Source organism: Ostrea edulis, chromosome 6 (genome assembly GCF_947568905.1).
Source record: "Ostrea edulis chromosome 6, xbOstEdul1.1, whole genome shotgun sequence".
Classification (NCBI taxonomy): domain Eukaryota; kingdom Metazoa; phylum Mollusca; class Bivalvia; order Ostreida; family Ostreidae; genus Ostrea; species Ostrea edulis.
The window spans coordinates 78,201,035-78,221,185 of NC_079169.1; the positions used below are offsets into that span (position 1 = coordinate 78,201,035).

Here is a 20,151-nt window from a genome sequence, read left to right on the forward strand (position 1 = left end):
GTGATGTTGATATAGTTGAAAATGAGGACCTCAAATCACTTATTCTAAAAGGTCCTAAGTACAGAGAACCTCGGTCGTTTAATTGGCGACAGAATTTCATCTCTATTATGAATTATGTCGAAGATTATACCAGACGATGGGCTAAATATGAAAAAGAAGAACTTGATACATTGTCAGAATGGGTTAAAAGCATAAGAGGGATATTAAAATCCCGCATTAGCACATGAAAACAAAAGTACGTACCATAATTATCCTTTTGTGTTTAGTAAACCAGAAGTGATAAAAGAATTAAATAGGTTACATAAGGAATATGTTTTGGTTCCAGCTGACAAAGCTAGTAACAACATTGTCTTTGTTTGTAAGTCTCATTATTACAACTGTATTTTAAACAAACTTGGCACTTTTGGTAATCATACTTATACTCCAACTGCCCTTTCAAAAGATGAAATTCTTCAAAACCATGCTTCAGTTTTAGACACATTTAATATCCAAGTCAATGGGTGGAATGAATATGAGTTACCGTACCTATACTGGATTCCTAAACTACATAAAAACCCTTACAAACAAAGATACATTGCTGGATCCAGTGCTCTACCAATCCCCTATTTTTGCTCCTCACGAAAATATTAACAGATGTGAAGGAGAAACTTCAAACTTACTGTGCGACTACATATGCCAGAAGTTGTGTTAATCAAATGTGGATTCTAAAAAATTCTAAAGAACTTTTAGTAAACTTGAAATCGCAAACGTTTTCCCAAATCAATAACGTTAAAACCTATGACTTTTCAACACAATACACGACCATTCCTCACGATAAATTAAAGACTAGGCTTTTTGGCATCATAGACAGTTGCTTCTTCAACAAAAACGGAAAACGGAAATATTCATATCTAGTGAGCAGTCATTCAAAAACATACTTTGTTAAACACCACTCTGATTCCACGCACAAGTACTCTGAAGTTGAAATAAAAAATATGCTAGAGTTCCTCATCATTGACAATATCTTCGTGGTCTTTGGTGAATTGTGCTCCTTTGTTAGCTGACCTGTTTCTATATTCATATGAAGCAGAATTTATTCAAAAACTTCTAAACTTGTACGCAAGAAGAAAAAATATCTCGCTGTGGCCTTCAATTCGACATTTAGATATGTCGACGACGTTTTGTCTATTAACAATAATAGCTTTCATTCATATGTCGATTTGATATATCCCTGTGAGCTCGAAATAAAGGACACCACAGAGTCGTCCACTTCTGCTTCATACTTAGATATTTTATTGAAAGTAGACATTAACGGCAAACTGACAACTCAACTGTATGACAAACTGGATGATTTCTCCATCGTCAAATTCCCATATTTATGTAGCAACATTCCATTATCACCTGCATATGATGTTTATATATCTCAACTGATTCGATATGCAAGAACTTGTTCTGCGTATAGTCAGTTTTTAAATCGAGACAAGCTACTGACAAACAAGTTGATGGTACAGGGGTTTCAACAGTCTCGATTGAAGTCAGCATTTCGCAAATTCTATGGTCGTTAAAACGATCTAGTTCGTCAATACAACCTCGCATTGGGTCAAATGCTGTCTGAAGTGTTTCATACCGATTGTTAAGTTATTCTTGGCACACTGATTTTGAATGCGGATAACTCCGTTTACCTGATCAAGATATAGGGCTCACGGCGGGTGTGACCGGTCAACAGGGGATGCTTACTCCGCCTAGGCACCTGATCCCACTTCTGGTGTGTCCAGGGGTCCGTGTTTACCCAACTATCTATTTTGTATTGCTTATAAGAGTTATGAGATTGATCACTGTTCGTTATCTTCACCTTGCATCCAACCTGTAGAAAAACGTACACTAAGTCCAATGATCTAAACAAATCATAACCTAAAATTGATATAACTCTTGAGCAATATGGAAAGGCATTTGACTTTATCCGAAAATAAGGAGATAAATATCGTGTAGAACTATGTGCTTGGGAGTATGAAAATGCTCAGAGAGATACTTGTCATTTATCCCGATTCATATAACCGTGATTGCAAAACTTGAAACCTAAATAAAAAACACAAAGAAAATTTGCTAGCAAAATTGAATTTCGGAAAACTCCAAAGGCGAACTTATATAATCTGTATGTGTTGCTACTGAATTGAGTCTGCATTTGCGTTAGCCCTTTCAAGTCAAAGAATTTGCTATGATAATCAAAAGGCAAATTTCTGACTGCCACAAAATTACCATGCAATAACTTACATGTACCATGACCACCTCTCCATCATCTCTGAATACATGTGTATATAGTATCTCATTGCATGTCTCTCTCAAGTCGTGTCAAACAACCCATCTTATTTTCAATGGCAAACAGGTTTGCCAAATCGTACTCTCAGGACATATGTGTCTCAGCTATGGATGGCAATTGGATACATGTATTACTTAAGCACCTCACGTTTAAAATGACTATGCACCATCTGATGAGAAGTACGAAGTTGATTACACTATTAAACATGTTATGTCACTAGATTGATTGATTGATTGTATGTTTCTTGCTTAACGTCCCAGTCGAGAATTTTTCACTCATATGGAGACGTCACCAAGACCGGTGAAGGGCTTCAAATTTAGGCATTTACTCGGCGCTTACGGCCATTTGGCAGTGAGGGTCCTTTAGCGTGCCACACCTACTACGACACGGAACATATCCGAGGACTCTGTCGCGGCCGGTTGTAGAAGTTACTGACAGACTCAAGAGTTTAAAATTACTATTTGCAATGCGATTACAAATTCTGGATTCATATTGCATGCAAGAATATCTCTTACAAATAACTCAGTAAGTCATATACCTCGCCTTAATGTCAAACATCTTGAAATATAAACAAGGGGTTGAGTTCTTTAATGCAAAAAACATTTTTGCAAATGTCCATATTGTGTTTGTAAGATTGTCGAAGTTTTTCCATTTTTAAACAATACTTTAATTACAAATTTCATGAGTTTGCAACAAAACTTGAAAAGGTTCCTTTGCATTAATGTCAAACCATCTTATTCACAATTAAAGGGTTTACATACTTTCAAAAAATAATTGTTTTCAAAGGTCCATATTATTTATATATGATCTGAAGAACTTTTCCATATTTCGGCGGTTTTTAAATTTTAAAAAAAATCATGTTTTAGCCCCAGAAGTCGTAAACGCCCCCAATTATTTATGTCAAACATCTTGTCAATCAAAGGGTTACATAAGTTCATATACTACTTGTTTGTAAATGTCAATGACACCTATATCGGATGTGAAGATTTTTTTCCAGTTTTCCGCTAATTTTTTTTTTTTTTTTTTTTTTTTAGAATTTTTTTGTTTTTGCTCCCAAAATCGAAAAGGTCTCAATGTTTACAATCTGATTTATAGTTAAAGGGTTACAGATGTTCAGAATTGTTTTCAAATGTCCATGTCATCAATATGGGATCTGGAGGAGTTTTCTATTTTTCGTCGATTTTTAAAGAAGAAATCATGTTTTGGCCCCAAAACTCGTAAATGCTCTCACATATTTATGTCAAACAACTTTATATATAAACAAAGGGTTACATTCATTCACAAAATACTTGTTTGCAAATGTCAGTGACATCTATATCAGATCTCAAGAGTTTTTCCAGTTTTTGGCTATCATTTTTACAAATTTCATGTTTTTTGCCACAAAACTCGTAAACGCTCCCACGTAGAAATGTCAAACAACCTGATTTATAATCTAGAGACTATGTACTTTCAAAAAAATACCTGTTTGCAAAAATCCCTAGAGGGGTCCCCCATTACCTTTACTAGCCCATGGTCTATATCTATGAGCTTTAAAAGTGGCAAGCCAGTAATTGATTGTATTTGTTGTGCTTATAAAATTTTATTTCATAACTTGTTCGTTTAGGGTATTTTAGAGGGCAGATTTTGATAGTCATCGTACTTTATTCTTTGCGATGTATGATTATTTGATTACTGTTGTCAAGTATGTCGTGACTATTAATGAGGAAACCATTAAAATTGAATTACGAATATAGGACCCTATCAAAATTTTCAACATTTCCAGAATAGCTATCAAAATGGTCGTTTGTCTGCAGATTGTCATATTGCATGTATTTTATATAAAATGGATTGTTTGTGAAAAAGAAGGAGTATGTTATAGAAGAGATTCAAAGTAAGGTTTATGTAATGTAAGAAGTGAAATAAGAATAATTCTTTCAACTGGTTTAATTTTTGTTTTACGTCTCATTAGATAACGTTTAGTGATGAAAATATTTCACTAGGCTTAGGTGAAGCAACATAAGTTTTTGAACAATGCATGACGTACATGTAGTAGTGAGAATTCTTTTTCATGGCAACACCTACTGTGACACATGGCTTCCGTTTTAAAGGTCATACCGAAAGACTCGTGACTTTCTCCTTAAATACCACGGACTTTGCGAAGGAACAGTCACTACTTGTGTAAAACATCTTCGGTTGGACTCTCAGTCGTGACTGTGGTACAGTATAAAAGGCGAAGATAACGAACAGTGATCAATCTCATAACTCGTATAAGCAATACAAAATAAGGATTTCGGAAAATACGGACCCCTAGATATTCCAGAGGTAGGATCAGGTGCCTAGTAAAAGTAGGCATCCCCTGTCGACCGGTCACACCCGCCGTGAGCCCTATATCTTGATCAAGTAAACGGAGTTATCCGTAGTCAAACCATTGTATATGAGACTTATTCTGTTTTGGTATTACTTCTGCTTTTTTTTAAAAAGCCTTCTGATTGTTAAAGGTAACAATACTTGCTAAAATGACTTTAACCAAAAATGTACCTATATCATCTTGTATCAGTTGTAGTTAACTATTGTGTATTATAGAAAGCTATTATCAATTGTATATCAAAGCATCAAATGTATTTGTAGTAGTAAAAAAACTAAATCAAAGTATTAAAGTTTTATAGATCAAAATAGCGTGCAAAACTATTAAAGTTCTATAATATAATTCTCAGGGAATGTATATTACTTGCAATCGTGTAACTTATTTTACATATTTATGATATTTATGAGTGGAGTGAGCTGATATGGTAACACATGTACCACATCGAGTCGAGAGACTTATGCAAGACGTCGCCGACCGTCACCCATTTTCCATTCACTAGTGTTCCAGAATGAGACATTTAAGTTTTCCAAACACACAGATAACATTACGGAATTACACATTGCTATCGAGGTGACTTCTAACTGCTACGAACGCGAAATAGTTTATCATCTACTTAAAACTTTGTATTTCCTGTGTAAAAACATAAGCAATATGAAAAAGATTAATTGTTTCATAATTTTTCACACATATTGAAGATCAATAATAGTTGTTGTACTTTTCCTGTCACTGGAATCTTCTTACAAGAGGTATAACAAAATAGATAAATATAAGTATTGACCATTCTGTAAAATGTAAATAGGAGGAACTTGAATGCAAAAAGAAAATATTTCGGTTGCAAAAATTCTGGATTTTTATTTTATTCATATATATCGTTAATAAAATATTAAGGGTCGGCAACGAAAAAGGTACATATAGGTAGGTTTGGGATACCGGAAACACAATATAATTTATCTTGGCTTTATAACAGTAAAATCTATGTTCCTGAATTTTACTCAGTTCATAATCAGTCATACTGAACACACTCAATTTGAGATGTATATTGTTTGACACCTCGTACGTGTTGTTATAGTTTATAACAGCGAAGTTACTTTGACGTCACATTGCACTGTTTACACTAACGTTTTTTTCCCGCGTTACATAAATATCTACAGTCGTGTTAGGATATTTGACAGCTGTCCGCAACCGTCCGGAATTTTTTGAATTTTATGCGCTTGCGATGGATATATCTAAATAAAAGTATACACTGGCTGCCTTTTCGCCCTGTTAACGTGATAAAGTATTTCATATAAACTTAATATCAAACAGATTTTATTTAATAAAAAGTGAAGACAGTGGATAGTGATCAATCTCATAACCTCCACAAGGAATACAAAAAAGTAATATGATCAATTGGTATGATTTAATTATAATCAAGTATGTAGCAATTTTGTAAAAATAAATGTTGAAAAGAAATATTGCTGCGTTTCTGCACTATGAATCACCCACTTTTAATTTTAAGTTAACTTTCTTTATATTCATCTTTTACAGTAATACAAAATATTGTTGTTCCGGTTACAGAAAAATAGAGGGTGAATGCACTGGTAAGTGGTTCAGTAGATTAACATCAAACAGGCCGGTGTATGGCAACAGAGTGTTTTTGTAGGAAAATTATAATGATTGTGTTAATTATCAAATACAACTATCTGTAAGATTCCGAAAAAAAGTTACTCGAGTTCAATAACGTTACGTGTGTTTGACACCATGTATACATTTTTGTCATCATTAAATACACTTTCATTCAATAATTTGTCCATTTCCACAACAAATTTTTATATAACAAAATTTATTATCTTTATTCTACTAGTATTGTATTCACATTTCATAGAATCAGATATCTGTTGAACTGTGCTCTAGAGAAAATTAAGTGAATTGTACAGAGAAATTTACAAGACAATTCTAATGAATATTCCTTCTTTTATCTCATAAAAAATGCATATGGTTGTTTAGGTAACCATGTATACATGTTATTTACACAGAAGCAATGGATTGGGATTCATAATGAAATTTACTAGACAGTCAAAAAATACTTTTTCTAATTATTGAATGTTATGAAGTGAATGTTTTAAAATTATCATGTGTTTGATTACAACTTGTTTTTTGCAAACAGAATGTGTTGGTTTCTTCGGAGACAATTGCGATAAACAATGTGTGAATGGATATTTCGGAAAATCGTGTAGAGAGGCTTGCAACTGTACTAAATCAGAAACCTGTAATCAGTACGTCGGATGCATCGAAACCAAAAGTAAAAGTAAGTTTAGCATGTGGTTTGACAAATTAGAAAAAAAGACATCCCTATTGGTCCATGCAAAGATTTGAATGTTTGTTCGCTTCATCATTGTTGAACAAACAAGAGAGGTACACACATGTAAGTACCCTTCATGCTATATACAAAATGTAATCACAAAATCGATCTTACAAAGGACTAAATATCGTGAAGCCCTAACATTACAGCCAAGCTTCCCCTCGACTGATATAAAATATTATATCAAATTTTGATTACATTGTGATATTGATATGATTTCTATGAATTTCGCTTAAAATAACCTGTATTTTTCCATTAATGAGTTAGATTCCAAAAACGCACAAACTACGACAGACAACAAAGGACCATGCCCGTTTGTTAGTCTAATGGTTCCTGCAATAACGACTTTGTTGATTCTAAGTTTCATCATGTGTTTTATGATTTGCTTATATAGGTAAGTATGCAAATCTAAGAATGAATACTTAGGAGTATAACTTTGTAACACACGCAAATATTTTCAACTTGTTAAGTTCGTTTTCCTAACTATTTTTCAAGAATACGAAGAGAAGGAAAGTATAAAGTGGACAAAGCCATGAAAATGAAGTCAATCCCACAGAAAAAGTCACAAAACATTCAGTTGATTCGTTACACGAGCAATGTACACGAATATAGACAATACAGTGACATCGATATTACGAAATACACATATAATAGAGAATTTGAAAAGCATGTGACACATGACTACAGTCGAATCATATTCCCTAAATTTACATCAGTGGATATTCCAGCAGACCAGTACAGTACGACCATAATACGTAATCCATATGTATTGGTGGATGGAGAAAGTGAAAGCAGCACAGACACTTCTGATGGAGGAAATATTAAAAAAAGACATCCCTCCAATGACGAACGTAGTGGAAAAAACTCGAGACCTTATAGTGTAGTTCACCCGAATGGATTTGATTTTACCATCTAGTTATCTCTATCAGGACCAGAAAGTTTATGATTAGACGAAGTCAGAGTTATACAACTTCATTATTCAGTGTCGTTTCAAATCGTTTCAATCATATATTTTTAAAGAAATTGCATTGGTCGATTTTTGTGCATTTGTATACATTGAATGAATACTTATGATTTCTTTCCTTGCATTGTGAGGACTTTTAAGCAACATGTATATGATTTATACCAATTTTACTAACTTTCATTTAAATCCACGTTGCTGGTATTTTTGAATGATGAATGTTTTAATTCTAGAAAGAATTAAATGTCTAGTATCTGTTCTAGTCACTAAGGACTTGGGAGTGTGCTCGAGGGACTCTCCTCAAATGCCTATTGCACAAAGTAGATTGGTGTAAAGTATCTAGTGTGTTTACTATATTAAATGAATTATACACTTATCTATTTTTTATTTGATTTCCTTTCCTTTTTGAATGTTGTTTATAGACAAATGTATCACACGTTAGACGACATTTAAGTAGTGAACAACCTATGAAGTATACGTTGTACCCAATATTTACAGTACACTATACATACATTGGAAAAAGTAAATCAATTCGACAATTAGAAGAATATGTATAATGCTTCCCAATACATACATGTATAAATATCATCAAGGGTAGAAGGCAAATATAGTTTAAATGTCTCCTCAGAAAGATCTATTTAATGAATGAATGAAAAGTGAAGATAATGAACAGTGATCAATCCCATAACTCCTACCAACAAGTTCCTCTTAAGGGTGATCAAGAGGATAACTTCCTACTATACGACCTCCCCCATTCTCTAATGAATGCACTATTATCAACAGTTGTGTAAAATATGATTGCAATTTCTCGTCGAATTTGCAAAATAAAAATTTGACATATCATGAGTCCTTTTTACACCGACATATCCCGTTGTCCATTTCATCTTCAGAGAAAAAACATATTCCAAATTATACAATTTTTTCTTTGAAAATTCTTTATTACGGAAAAGTAATATTCATTGATTGTAAAATTTGAGAAAATCACGTATTCTCTTCCAACCCCTTCCTTATAAGCGTGTATGGGAGAATGTTATTGATATATAAATATGCTACTAAAGATTCTATGAAGAAAACATTTGTAATGAACAATCTGTTTATGCTTTGGAAGAAAGAAATGTCTTGGTAGATTACGTCCGTGTCAACTCATCTGGTCGCTGTACCAAGTTCGGATCTTACAGTATAATTGACCTCGAAGATGGTGTTGTCACCACGCTAGTGAAGGTAAATTAACCGTCGTATCAAGTTTTGGTTCTAAATACATGTCAAATCTAAGTCGCTACTAAAGACATGAATTCAGTTTGTTTATTTTGTGCATTAATGATACAAAAGTGCTAGTGTCAACTTATGCAATTTGCTAGCAATCAATTTGACTGAACTTATTTCAAATACAGAGCATGACATATGTACTTTGAATGAAAGAATTATCAGTTTGTTGATAGATCAAAAGATAAAAATGATATAATAGTATGTTGTTGCAAAAACATCAATGTACCGGATATATCATTTTTTCGTTAGTTTTCTGTAGAGGAATGAAGTGCAAAACAGCAATGCCATGAAGAAAGGTTTGAAGCGGACTGTTGAATGGATGAAGAACAACAATCTGGAGATTGGGACCATCATAACTGATCGCCATCTCGCAATTCAGAAGTGGATAAAGGAAGATTGCCAGAAACCAAACATTACTCTGATGTACAGTGTATGGCATGTTGCAAAAGGTACGCTCTATACAATTCTGATAATTTCAGATGAGTAGTAATTAGAACTAGTTTGTGATTTGAAATGCTGGAAGAATGGGAGTTTTATACAATGGGTTTTACAGAAATCAATGTTATTGAATGAAATGTGAAGATAACGAAGAGTAATCAATCTCATGACTCCTGTAAGCAATACAAAATAGAGAGTTGGACAAACACGGACCGCTGGACACACGAGATCCGGTGCCTAGGAAGAGTAAGCAATCCCTTGTCAATCGGTCACACCCACCGTGAGCCATATATCATGATGAATAATAATCGATAATCAGTTTAAAACCAGTTGTTCAAAATCAAATTTAATCCATGAAATTAATGCGGTAGTAATAGTTCGGATATCATAGGCAAACTTGACTAATGAATACGGGAATACGGGATTTATAAAATACATTGGGTTGATTCGGTATTACATCTTTCATACTTCAAACAAAAGGTTTTTGTGTGTACCAAATAACTTGGCACACCCTAAGTCCATGCTTCATGGTTGGGTAACCTTGCCATTGTAATTATAATTATCACCCCACTAATTATCGATCATAGGTAACAATCAAGGAAGGGCGTCACGTTTTCTGAATACGGTGTGTCAGTTACCAGAATTGGCATGGAATATTGGATATTAAAACAAAAACACAAAACGTTGGTTGGCTTAGGCATCCAACAGAAACAAGAGATTAGACATGCTGGTAGATCGCTATAAATCTATTTAAGATATACTCGAACGGCGCGGGTTCAAATCCCGCTCATGCCGGTAAGTGAAAAGTTTTCTAGTTTTCTTTCGGAAGATCGGTGGTCTCTTCCCAGGCACATTATATCTGGGTTCTCTCTTGCACCAATAAAAAACGCCACCAGATAACTGAAAAATCGTTGAGTGTGGCAGAAAACAGCAAATAAATCAATCAATCAGAAATTTCATCTAGGAAACGCATGGAACTATTTTCTATCCTGTCCGAAAATTTCCAAAACAATAGTTTTAGTAAGTTCTTAACTTAAATCCATTTGAAAAAGCATGGCAGACACTCTTGAAACATGGATGAAGATATATTGAATGTGCAAAAAATACTAATCATACTTGAAAACTACTAACTGTGCACCCTCACCCGGCTGTTGAATTCAGGTAATCTCCCCTTGAGGGCACAAATTATCAAACCAAACCGATACAAAATTGCACCAATAAAGATAAATGTGGATAATCTTAATTAAAAGATATAGATACGGAAAGGTTATAATAAATTAAGGTGGAATGATACACCTGGTGATTTTACCTGTACCAATTCTTCATATATTTATAGAAACATCTGTAATAACCCAGACCACAAGTATTTGTCGTTAATTTTTCATTAATTTTCAATTGCGTACTCCAGACATCTTCATTTTGTCGTTTGAGATATTCCTGTTTATGATGTTTGAATGAAAATTAAAGAAAACAATATTTTTAGTAATCATATATTCTTTTTATTTCAGAATAAAGTTGATTTTTTTCAACATTCATTTCTTGAAAACTGGTGGTCAAATCTGTACCAACTCTTGTAAATAGAAAATATACATGCATATTAATGATATGGAAAGGTGAAATTGAAAAAAGGTTCTATACAACCATATATGAAAAGCTTTATTAAAAATGTTGGTTTTGAAATGCCGGATGGAAGAGTTATCTTTCTTAAAATACCAAGATCCAAACAACCTGGTACTTTTTGTAAGAAAATTATACAGTTGGCAATATACATGTATTTTCGTCCAAAAGCCAAACACTCTTTCTCAGATAATTGATAAACGATAAAGTAAGTAAAATATACAATGCTATTGTAAGAATAAACTTTTTGTTGTACAGAATTTTAATGCATATCTGGATTAATTTATGCAGGCATACATTTGCATATGAGCAAAGCAGTAAAATAAATTGCATTTGCTGTTATGGAGTATGATATTGTCAACATAACAGGCTACAACAGTAGGATAAATATTTCTTTTTAATTCGAGGAAAAAGAAAAATATATGCAGGCAACAAACATTTAAAACAAAGACCAGATATTGAATTAAAATGGATGAGTGTTAACGCACACAAAGAAATACATTTCAATCTATTTCTTGTAAATCTCATAAACATAATGATTTTGAAATAAAATTTCAATTAGAAGTAAACAACCCCTTTACCTATTTTTTCTTCCAAACTGTCAAGTTCAACAATGTACATCCCTTCCACATACTGTAACTATGTACATAGCCCTTTAAAGTTATCATACACATCTTGATAAATCTATATCATCTTCATCACTGGACTAAGCAGGTTCACAATGTGACACAGGAAGAAATGTTACAATCTGATTAATGGAAACTTTTAGTGACTGCAATATTCTATTTAATATCATATTTTACAGCATTTGGTATTTTATGTAACTATTTACCTGATTAAGATGTTATGTCATTAAACTTGAATAAAAATGGCCAGGACCAATGAAACAGGGTGTATGTACATGTAGCACGGTAGCACCCTAATCTGTCATGGCATTCTTTCTTTCCTTTTAAAACATAAGCAAAATTGAAATTCGTATATATGAATGTATAAAATATATCTTTCAAAATCAAAAACTTTTTCATATATGCAAGTACTTTCAATAATATAAGGATAAGGTGACAGATAAATATACATGTAGCATTATATGTAATCCTTTCCTTACACGTGATACATATATGTATGTTTTAAAAATCCAACTAATTCAGTAATGATATTGATGATGAGTCGGTGATAACCATTCATTTAAAATATTTATGATAAAAGTTTTGTTTGAAATACAAGGTATTATAAAATCATGTGAACTTACCTTCGTATCTTGACCGGTCGTGGTAGCTCAGTGGTAGAGCGCTCGCATCGTACCTTAGTGCTCGTAAGTTCGAGTCCTACTGATGCCATGGCTTCGTCAAACATAAGATGTAAACTTTTGGTAGTTCGAACTATTACTCCTTCACCAAATACTCGGCATTTAGAAGCGAGAGTCACGAGTCTCTAGGATTTGACCTTAAAAGCTGAGGTCCCGTGTCACGGCAGATGTTGGCATGATAAAGAATCTTAGCACTAGGCCTGCGGTTTTTCAGGTTTTCCCTGCGCTTCTAACGGTATCGCTTTGTTTATGAACAACTTATTTTAGAGCTCGTATCCCCGTCAGATATCTCTCCTTCAATAAAGCGTTGAAAGGAACTTGAACTAAATTTACCTTCATGAAAAGAAGAGTTCTGTTTGCGAGTTCCTAAGCAATTTGTTACACGAGTAAATAAGTTTTTACCGGAAGACAATGACGTTTTACCAGAATTACCGCCATTATGACGATGGCCCATTCCCCCTTGAATAGAGACAACAAGCAGTTTTCATTTTTCGTGTAAACCATGTACTAAGTGTGTTGTTAAAATTTTGTCTTTCCACTCGATTTGGTCCCTCGCTTCGCTTAGCACCAAATTTCTTTGTATTCGAGAAAAGTTGACCAACATATATTTATAGGACTGAAAAAAATTGTGCTGTTCTCCAAATAAAATGACTGGAAATCTCCCAAAGTGGACAAAGAGCTTGTCAACCACTTGTGCTGAGTTGCTGCTTCAACACCTGACGGGAATGGTGAAGTGGTGTGGCGCAGATTCGTTGAAGAAGCAATATATATGAAAGGTGAAGATAACGAACAGTGATCAATATCATAACTCCTATAAGCAATACAAAATAGAGAGTTGGGCAAACACGGACCCCTGGACACACCAGAAGTGGGATCAGGTGCCTAGGAGAAGTAAGCATCCTCTGTCGACCGGTCACACCCACCGTGAGCCCTATATCCTGATCAGGTAAACGGAGTTATCCGTCGTTAAAATCAGTGTACCAAGAACGGCTTAACAATCGGTATGAAACACGTCAGACAGCATTTAACCCAATGATAGGTTGTATAGGTCAAAATCTTGAATTGGGATCGGTAATGGTTGGGAAACCAATATAGTTTCGCCAGAATCGGAAATATGTGTTCCCGTTTCGGTAACGTCGTACCAAGACTAACAGCAGTATTCTGAACCCGTTGAAGCCGGTACAATATTTTTCCCAACTCCAAAATATAGACAGTTTCCATAATCAAGTTTAGATCCTATTTTTTTCACAGATGTTGTACTCTTGATAATATGGTACCCCACATTGTGATGTAGCGTAGGGGCGCAGTCCAAGTTTTGTTGTGTTGAAAATAGAATTAGTTCAATCTTGTCTTGATCTAATTTAAGGAGGTTCTATGTCATCGAAGATCTTGTGTCTGTGATGCAGGATTCCGCATAGCAATGATACTTCATATCATGGCGATGGCATATTGGTCCTATGGGTCTTGCGAAAAGGCAGTGTAATTTGGGTCCCACAACAGATCCCTGGGTAACTGACGGGTATCTGACCTAATGGTTCTAATGGTAACACACTGGTGCCTATCTTGTAAATAGGATCTGATCTACTCGAGGGTATCATCATTAACTCCATAAGATAGGGGAAGGCATTGAAGTAGTATTTCATGGAAGATGACATAAAAGACTTCTGACAAATCAAGGGGGACAAGGACTTTTGTTTACTAATGATCTAGCGCCGACATGACATCGTTATGTACTTTAAAGAGGACCGTTTCCGTAGAATGTCGAGCACGGTATATTGATTGCAAAGAATATGCGTCAAGATGACTGTCCATCCTACTAGCCACAACTTTCTCCAGAATCTTTTAAATAAAAGATAGGAGACTGGTCGATACTAGTAGTTTTTCAAAAGCTCTTCGTAAAGTCCAGGTTTTTAGAAGAGGTCGAACAAGCGCCTTCTTAAATCTAGAAGAAAAGACTTTCTGGTCGATAGAAGAGTTGACTATCCTGGTGAGCAAGGGAAGCAATGGTTCTATATATACTTCTTCAGATGAGACGTGGAAATAGGGTCGAGTATATATGATTCACTAGGAACTTTCATTATGTTATATTTGAGTTGAGAGAGAGAGAGAGAGAGAGAGAGAGAGAGAGAGAGAGAGAGAGAGAGAGAGAGAGAGAGAGAGAGAGAGCGGACTTACACCTTTTAGTAAAACGCAGTTTACAAACATAAATCTTAAGTTTACGTGTACATCAACACCCTGCTCTCTGAATATTTATTTCTCAGGTAGACAAAGAACCGTACTGATGGAGAAAATGTCAATCATCTTATAATGAACATGTACACCCTGAAACATGTGCAGTAGGTTAACAGTCTATCTTTTGTTTACAGAGTATAATTATACATGTAGTGACAATAAGCACACGTAATACATTAAATGTTTGACTTCATTTTCACAAACATCAATACCTGATATATCGCACTAGTTTTTACTGTGAGATTTGTTTTCATTTAAAGCATATTGTACTATTCAACCATGTTTCAAAATTAAAAAGGTTGCACTTCCCAGTTGACAGCAAACCTCTTGAAGTTTTGAGCAATATTTACTTTCAGCAGGAACATTCTTGAAAGAAGATTTGCAGTCTTTAATTGGATGCATTCAGGACAAAAAAACATCCTTTGTCTTTTTACCCGTTCATTCCATGTTTGTGGAAACGGAGAAGACGCTTGGTGATTTCTTCATGGGAAGCAGTTTTTCGGAGATGTAAGTGGCCCCCGTTTTGGATATGCCTGAATGAGATAGTTCTGAGTATGTTAAACAATGAATGTCACTAACTGTCCATTTCCTCTGATTTACCACATCAGATAATAAACATACCACATCGTATGACATCATATTATGTAAAGTTATCGCATTACATGATGACATTACCATATCATATAGTGATATTATCATATCATATAATGCCATGACTTTATCATATAAGGATATTATCGCATCATATAATGACATTACCATATCATATGATAATATAGCCACATCACTAGAAATATGACTACAATTTGTAAAAAAAAAACAAAAAAAAAAAAAAAAAAAACACGAAAAAACCAAAAACCCAACCAAAAAAAACCCCCCCAACCAACAACGTATCTTTATCTGTATGCTATTTTAAAATTACTCACAAATTTGTCAATATATTTTCCTGCAGTCATTATACAGTTGTATAAAATGCTTATTAATTTATGTGTATATATTTCATTACTATAATATAATTATTTGATGTATATCTTTTGTATATCTTTAATACTATATATGCATTTTCCCCGATGCAATCGGCAAAAATTATTGTATAAGTTTTGGATATGGTTTGTTATAGATTAGGACTGGGAAATAAACACTATATATATTTTTTTTAAAATGAAGGCACCACATCGTGTCATTACAGGACCACATCATATAAAGATGTTCCTACACAACGTATTGACAGTACCACATCATATGATAAACAAACTAATCTTAGGGTAGGTATGGCATTCCATGCATTTTCCAGATAACATTCTTATTTGTCTTTAGTGTTTTTGCATTGATAGAATTAACAAACTTAGTATCTATTTCGATATGTTCAAGTTGTGGCATGGGCATTACGTACTTGGTGAGTACAATGTCAATTCGGGAACATATGTCAATTATTTCGTATGTGAATGAGGAAGCATAATGGTTGAAAATAGAATATTTCCTCATATCAAATTGATTACAGGGAAGCAGAAATAATTTAAAATGAGTGAAGGCTAAAGTACAAATGGTATGTTATGCACAAGTAATGATCCCATGGACTTATAAAACTAATTTCCGATAACATTTTCAGGTAATGATTTCCTCAAAATATGAAATACTTATGATTATCATAGAAAGTTCAAGAGACGGTTAATTATAGTTACATGTACGAAATAGTGACACGACCTTCTTTGTTTTGGAGTCGAACACTGACCTTGACAACTGCTTTTTATACTTGATAGTTAGCCAAATTATTACCGTACGAACTTACAGATTGCAGGAATTAAGAAAATAGCACCATTAGCATCTGTCGACACACAGGTGATCAGAACCCATACAGTCTGTGATTACACCTAGAACTAGATGTGATGATCATGCGAGTTCCTGAAAATGGACTATACCGTAACATTCCTCCAAGAACTGGAGATATAGTCACAAGTCCTTTCTCTTTTCTTTGTTTCATCTTTCAAATATGACAGAATGACCGGCTCCCACCGTGAGTGGCTTTAACATGTGCCTAACACGACTCCAAAACTAAATAAAATAGCTTTGTAAAGATTATTGCAACTGCTTTCTTTTAGTGGTGACGACACAAATAACCTTTTACACTTTTTGCATGGCTCATGCCACCATTTCGGACGATGCATAACAGAGTGTTAATTTCCAACAACAGATGGTATTAACTGATTTATCCCATGCTAGCTCAACTTCCCAATTCACTGCAACCTTCTCTCAATTTCGCACAGAGTCCAAAACCCTGACTAGCAGAATAGTGACCATCAAAATGATGAGCTAATGTCACTGTGCACATGCCCATGACCGCAGTATATATTACGGTCATCAAATATGACACCTGAATTTTATCTTCACAATATTTCAAATACATTGTAATTGTCTATTTAAAATATGTCGAGTAGGACCTTTAACTATATACAACCAATCCACCATTAATGTCATTTCCTATGTTAAAGATTTTCAAAAGTAGGTGAAATCCAAGGTGTAGGTGATGAGGTAAAAAACAATTTGGGGACCGAAAATAAATTCTTGCCACAAGAAAAATACATATGAAATATGAAAGCCCTCTCACCGTCCATTCAAAAGTTATGGACAAGGTTAAAGTTTTTGCGGACAAATAGACAGACCAAACACTATATGCCCCCGACTCTCCGATTACAGGTGTATAGAAAGCAAAGTAATCTACCTTACAATTATCATAAAGTTACAGTCGTTTATTGTTTATCATGTTTCAATAACAGTACCCAACAGCGAATGGCATCGAAATTACAAATGTTTACTTTTAAAATTATCATCGAAAATAACGCAGATAGACAATTGTTAGAAATTATGTCATTTGCTTGTGCAATGCTAGTGTACCAAAAACCCCTTCAACCAAAGTGCAAAAATTTTAGAACAAATTTACAAGACAGCGAGCAACCCAATCAAATGCATTTATCACTATAGTACATGACATCCATTTTAAATCTTAGAAAATCAATATCGGTTTCGATCCTGAAGAATCAATAAATCGATTTGACATTGCTGTCTCTATGACGGAATAAGTGTGACGCAAACCGGAGGTGTACTCTTTTGGTACTACAGACCCTGAGACGGACTACAACAGTGGAACGCTGCTCGGGAACGAACATGTTACATGTTTAATTGGGAAACGAGTGGAATAGATAGAATACAATAGAACGAAGGGTGTGGCTTAAAACGGAGCACTTTTGACCTAGATTAGAACGAACGGTTTGGCCTCTATTTAAAATTCCCCTGAGGTCATATAAGGCCCAATTTTCATAGAATTATCACCATTAAACCCAGATATGTCTTTCTTATGATAAACACCCAGCAAATTTGTATATGATGTAACCGAAGATTGTTTTTTCATCATTTGATGTTGAAAAGTGTCATTACTGATTTTCTCTGAAAATTTAGATTAAGACTCTTCAGATATAGTCTTTTCTCAACCCGACCGAGTGCCATATTAAATTACAATGACTTGATGACGCTAGATGAGTTCTGATTTACCATACGAAAACAAACGGTTTATCGTGAGAATGGAACGCTTCGGCCTACGAACGGAACGTTGAATGATTTTCTGGTGAATTGTGATTTTGTTTTTCGACATTATTTCTACGATAAATAAAAAAAAGCAATGCAGAGGTTGTACATCCTTGTCGAATGCCTTTGGTCATTTACAGGTCCTAGACATCCATCCATTATTTTTTGTGATATACAGGATTTCTATATAAACTTTTTATCCATTTTATGAATTGCCCTCCAAAATTAAATTTATTAAGGGTGTTGAACATGAAGTTCCATTCTACAGAATCGAAAGCTTTTTGAAAATCAAAAAGTAAGATTGCTCCTTCTTTTTGTTTTGTTTCACAGTATTCAAATATATCAAGTAAAAGTCTTGCATTTTCACCGATATATTTACCTTTAATGTTAATTAATGATATCCTTAATTCATTTGAAGAGAGCAATAATTCTTTTAGAGAGAGGAAGTATATAATTAAAGATATCTTCAATTCAACATATCCACAATTGAATTATCGATTTAATTGAATTGTTGCTCTCTTTAAAAGAATTAATGCACGCATTAATTCCTTATACAAAAGCATTGTAAATAATTAAAGATATCTTCAATTGAATTAGAGAGATCATCAAATTATTTATACCGAGCTCTAAATTAATTATTGCGAGCAATATTTCTACGAAATTGATGCTATCATCAATTGAATTGAAGAGAGCAATAATTGAATAAATGCGCGCATTAAATCAATTATTGCTCTCATTAATTCAATTCATGCACGCAATAATTGAATTGAAGCGCGCATTAATTCATTTGATGAGATCAATAATTGATTTAATGCTCGCATTAATTCAATTAAAGAGAGCAATACCTGAATTGATGATACATGTATCTTCAAATAATTGAAGATATCTTCAATTATTTGAGTTTATGTTAATTTGGTGTTCCATACACATTGATGTACTTATTTTGCACGTGAAGAATATCTTACTTCAGTAATTATTAATACAGAAGGTCATTTTGTAGATTCAGAGAGTGTCACCATACATCATGTCTCCCCTTCCCAGAAGGGGGACATATTGTTTAATGTGAATTCTTCTTCTTCCGCTTCTCATACAAAGTTTGTCCCGGCCATAAAATTTCTGTCTTTTGGCCTTTGATATTTGGTATGTGGGTATACCATGATAAGACAGTGTGTCGCCTACCATTTTTGATGACTTTTGACTTTTCTGTAAATGTCAAATAATAGAATTTCGGGGCATGTCTTTTATCAGGACTATAACATTTCTGTTTTGACATAGATTTTTGATACCAGTATTTGGTATGTGGGTATACCATGATAAGAAAGTGTGTCGCATGCCATTTTTGATGACCTTTGACCGTATTGTTTAGTGTGAATTCTTCTTCCGCTTCTCATACAAAGTTTGTCCGGGCCATAACTTTTTTTGTCTTTTGGCCTTTGATATTTCGTATGTGGGTATACCATGATAAGACAGTGTGTCGCGTACCATTTTGACGACTTCTTACCTTCTATGTAAAGGTCAAATAATAGAATTTTGGGGGACATTTGTTTTGTCCGGACCATAACTTCTTTGTCTTTTGACATAGACCTTTAATATTTAGTATATTGGTATGTTTAATTTACTATCATATGTTTACAACACTGTTCCTTGTTTGAAGCTCATATTCTGCGTATAGTCAGTTTTTAAATCGAGGTAAGCTACTGACAAACAAGTTGATGGTACATGGGTTTCAACAGTCTCGATTGAAGTCAGCATTTCGCAAGTTCTATGGTCG

At 34.1% G+C, this 20,151-nt stretch overlaps 1 protein-coding gene across 3 annotated transcripts in view; it reads left to right on the plus strand.

The window, feature by feature from the left end:
• Positions 1–8,318, plus strand: part of LOC125667355 (multiple epidermal growth factor-like domains protein 11) — a 48,536-nt gene extending 40,218 nt beyond the window's left edge. The window contains exons 2-5 of one of the 3 annotated variants that reach the window (XM_056140878.1): positions 6,168–6,220; positions 6,787–6,927; positions 7,276–7,375; positions 7,477–8,318. In XM_056140878.1, coding sequence (XP_055996853.1) covers positions 6,168–6,220; positions 6,787–6,927; positions 7,276–7,375; positions 7,477–7,897 — 715 coding nt within the window. In that variant the 3' untranslated portion in view covers positions 7,898–8,318. Of the gene's footprint in view, positions 1–6,167; positions 6,221–6,786 lie in introns of all 3 variants that reach the window. The other 2 variants (XR_008796051.1, XR_008796052.1) reach the window with 2 other exon arrangements.
• Positions 8,319–20,151: the final 11,833 nt, after the last annotated feature.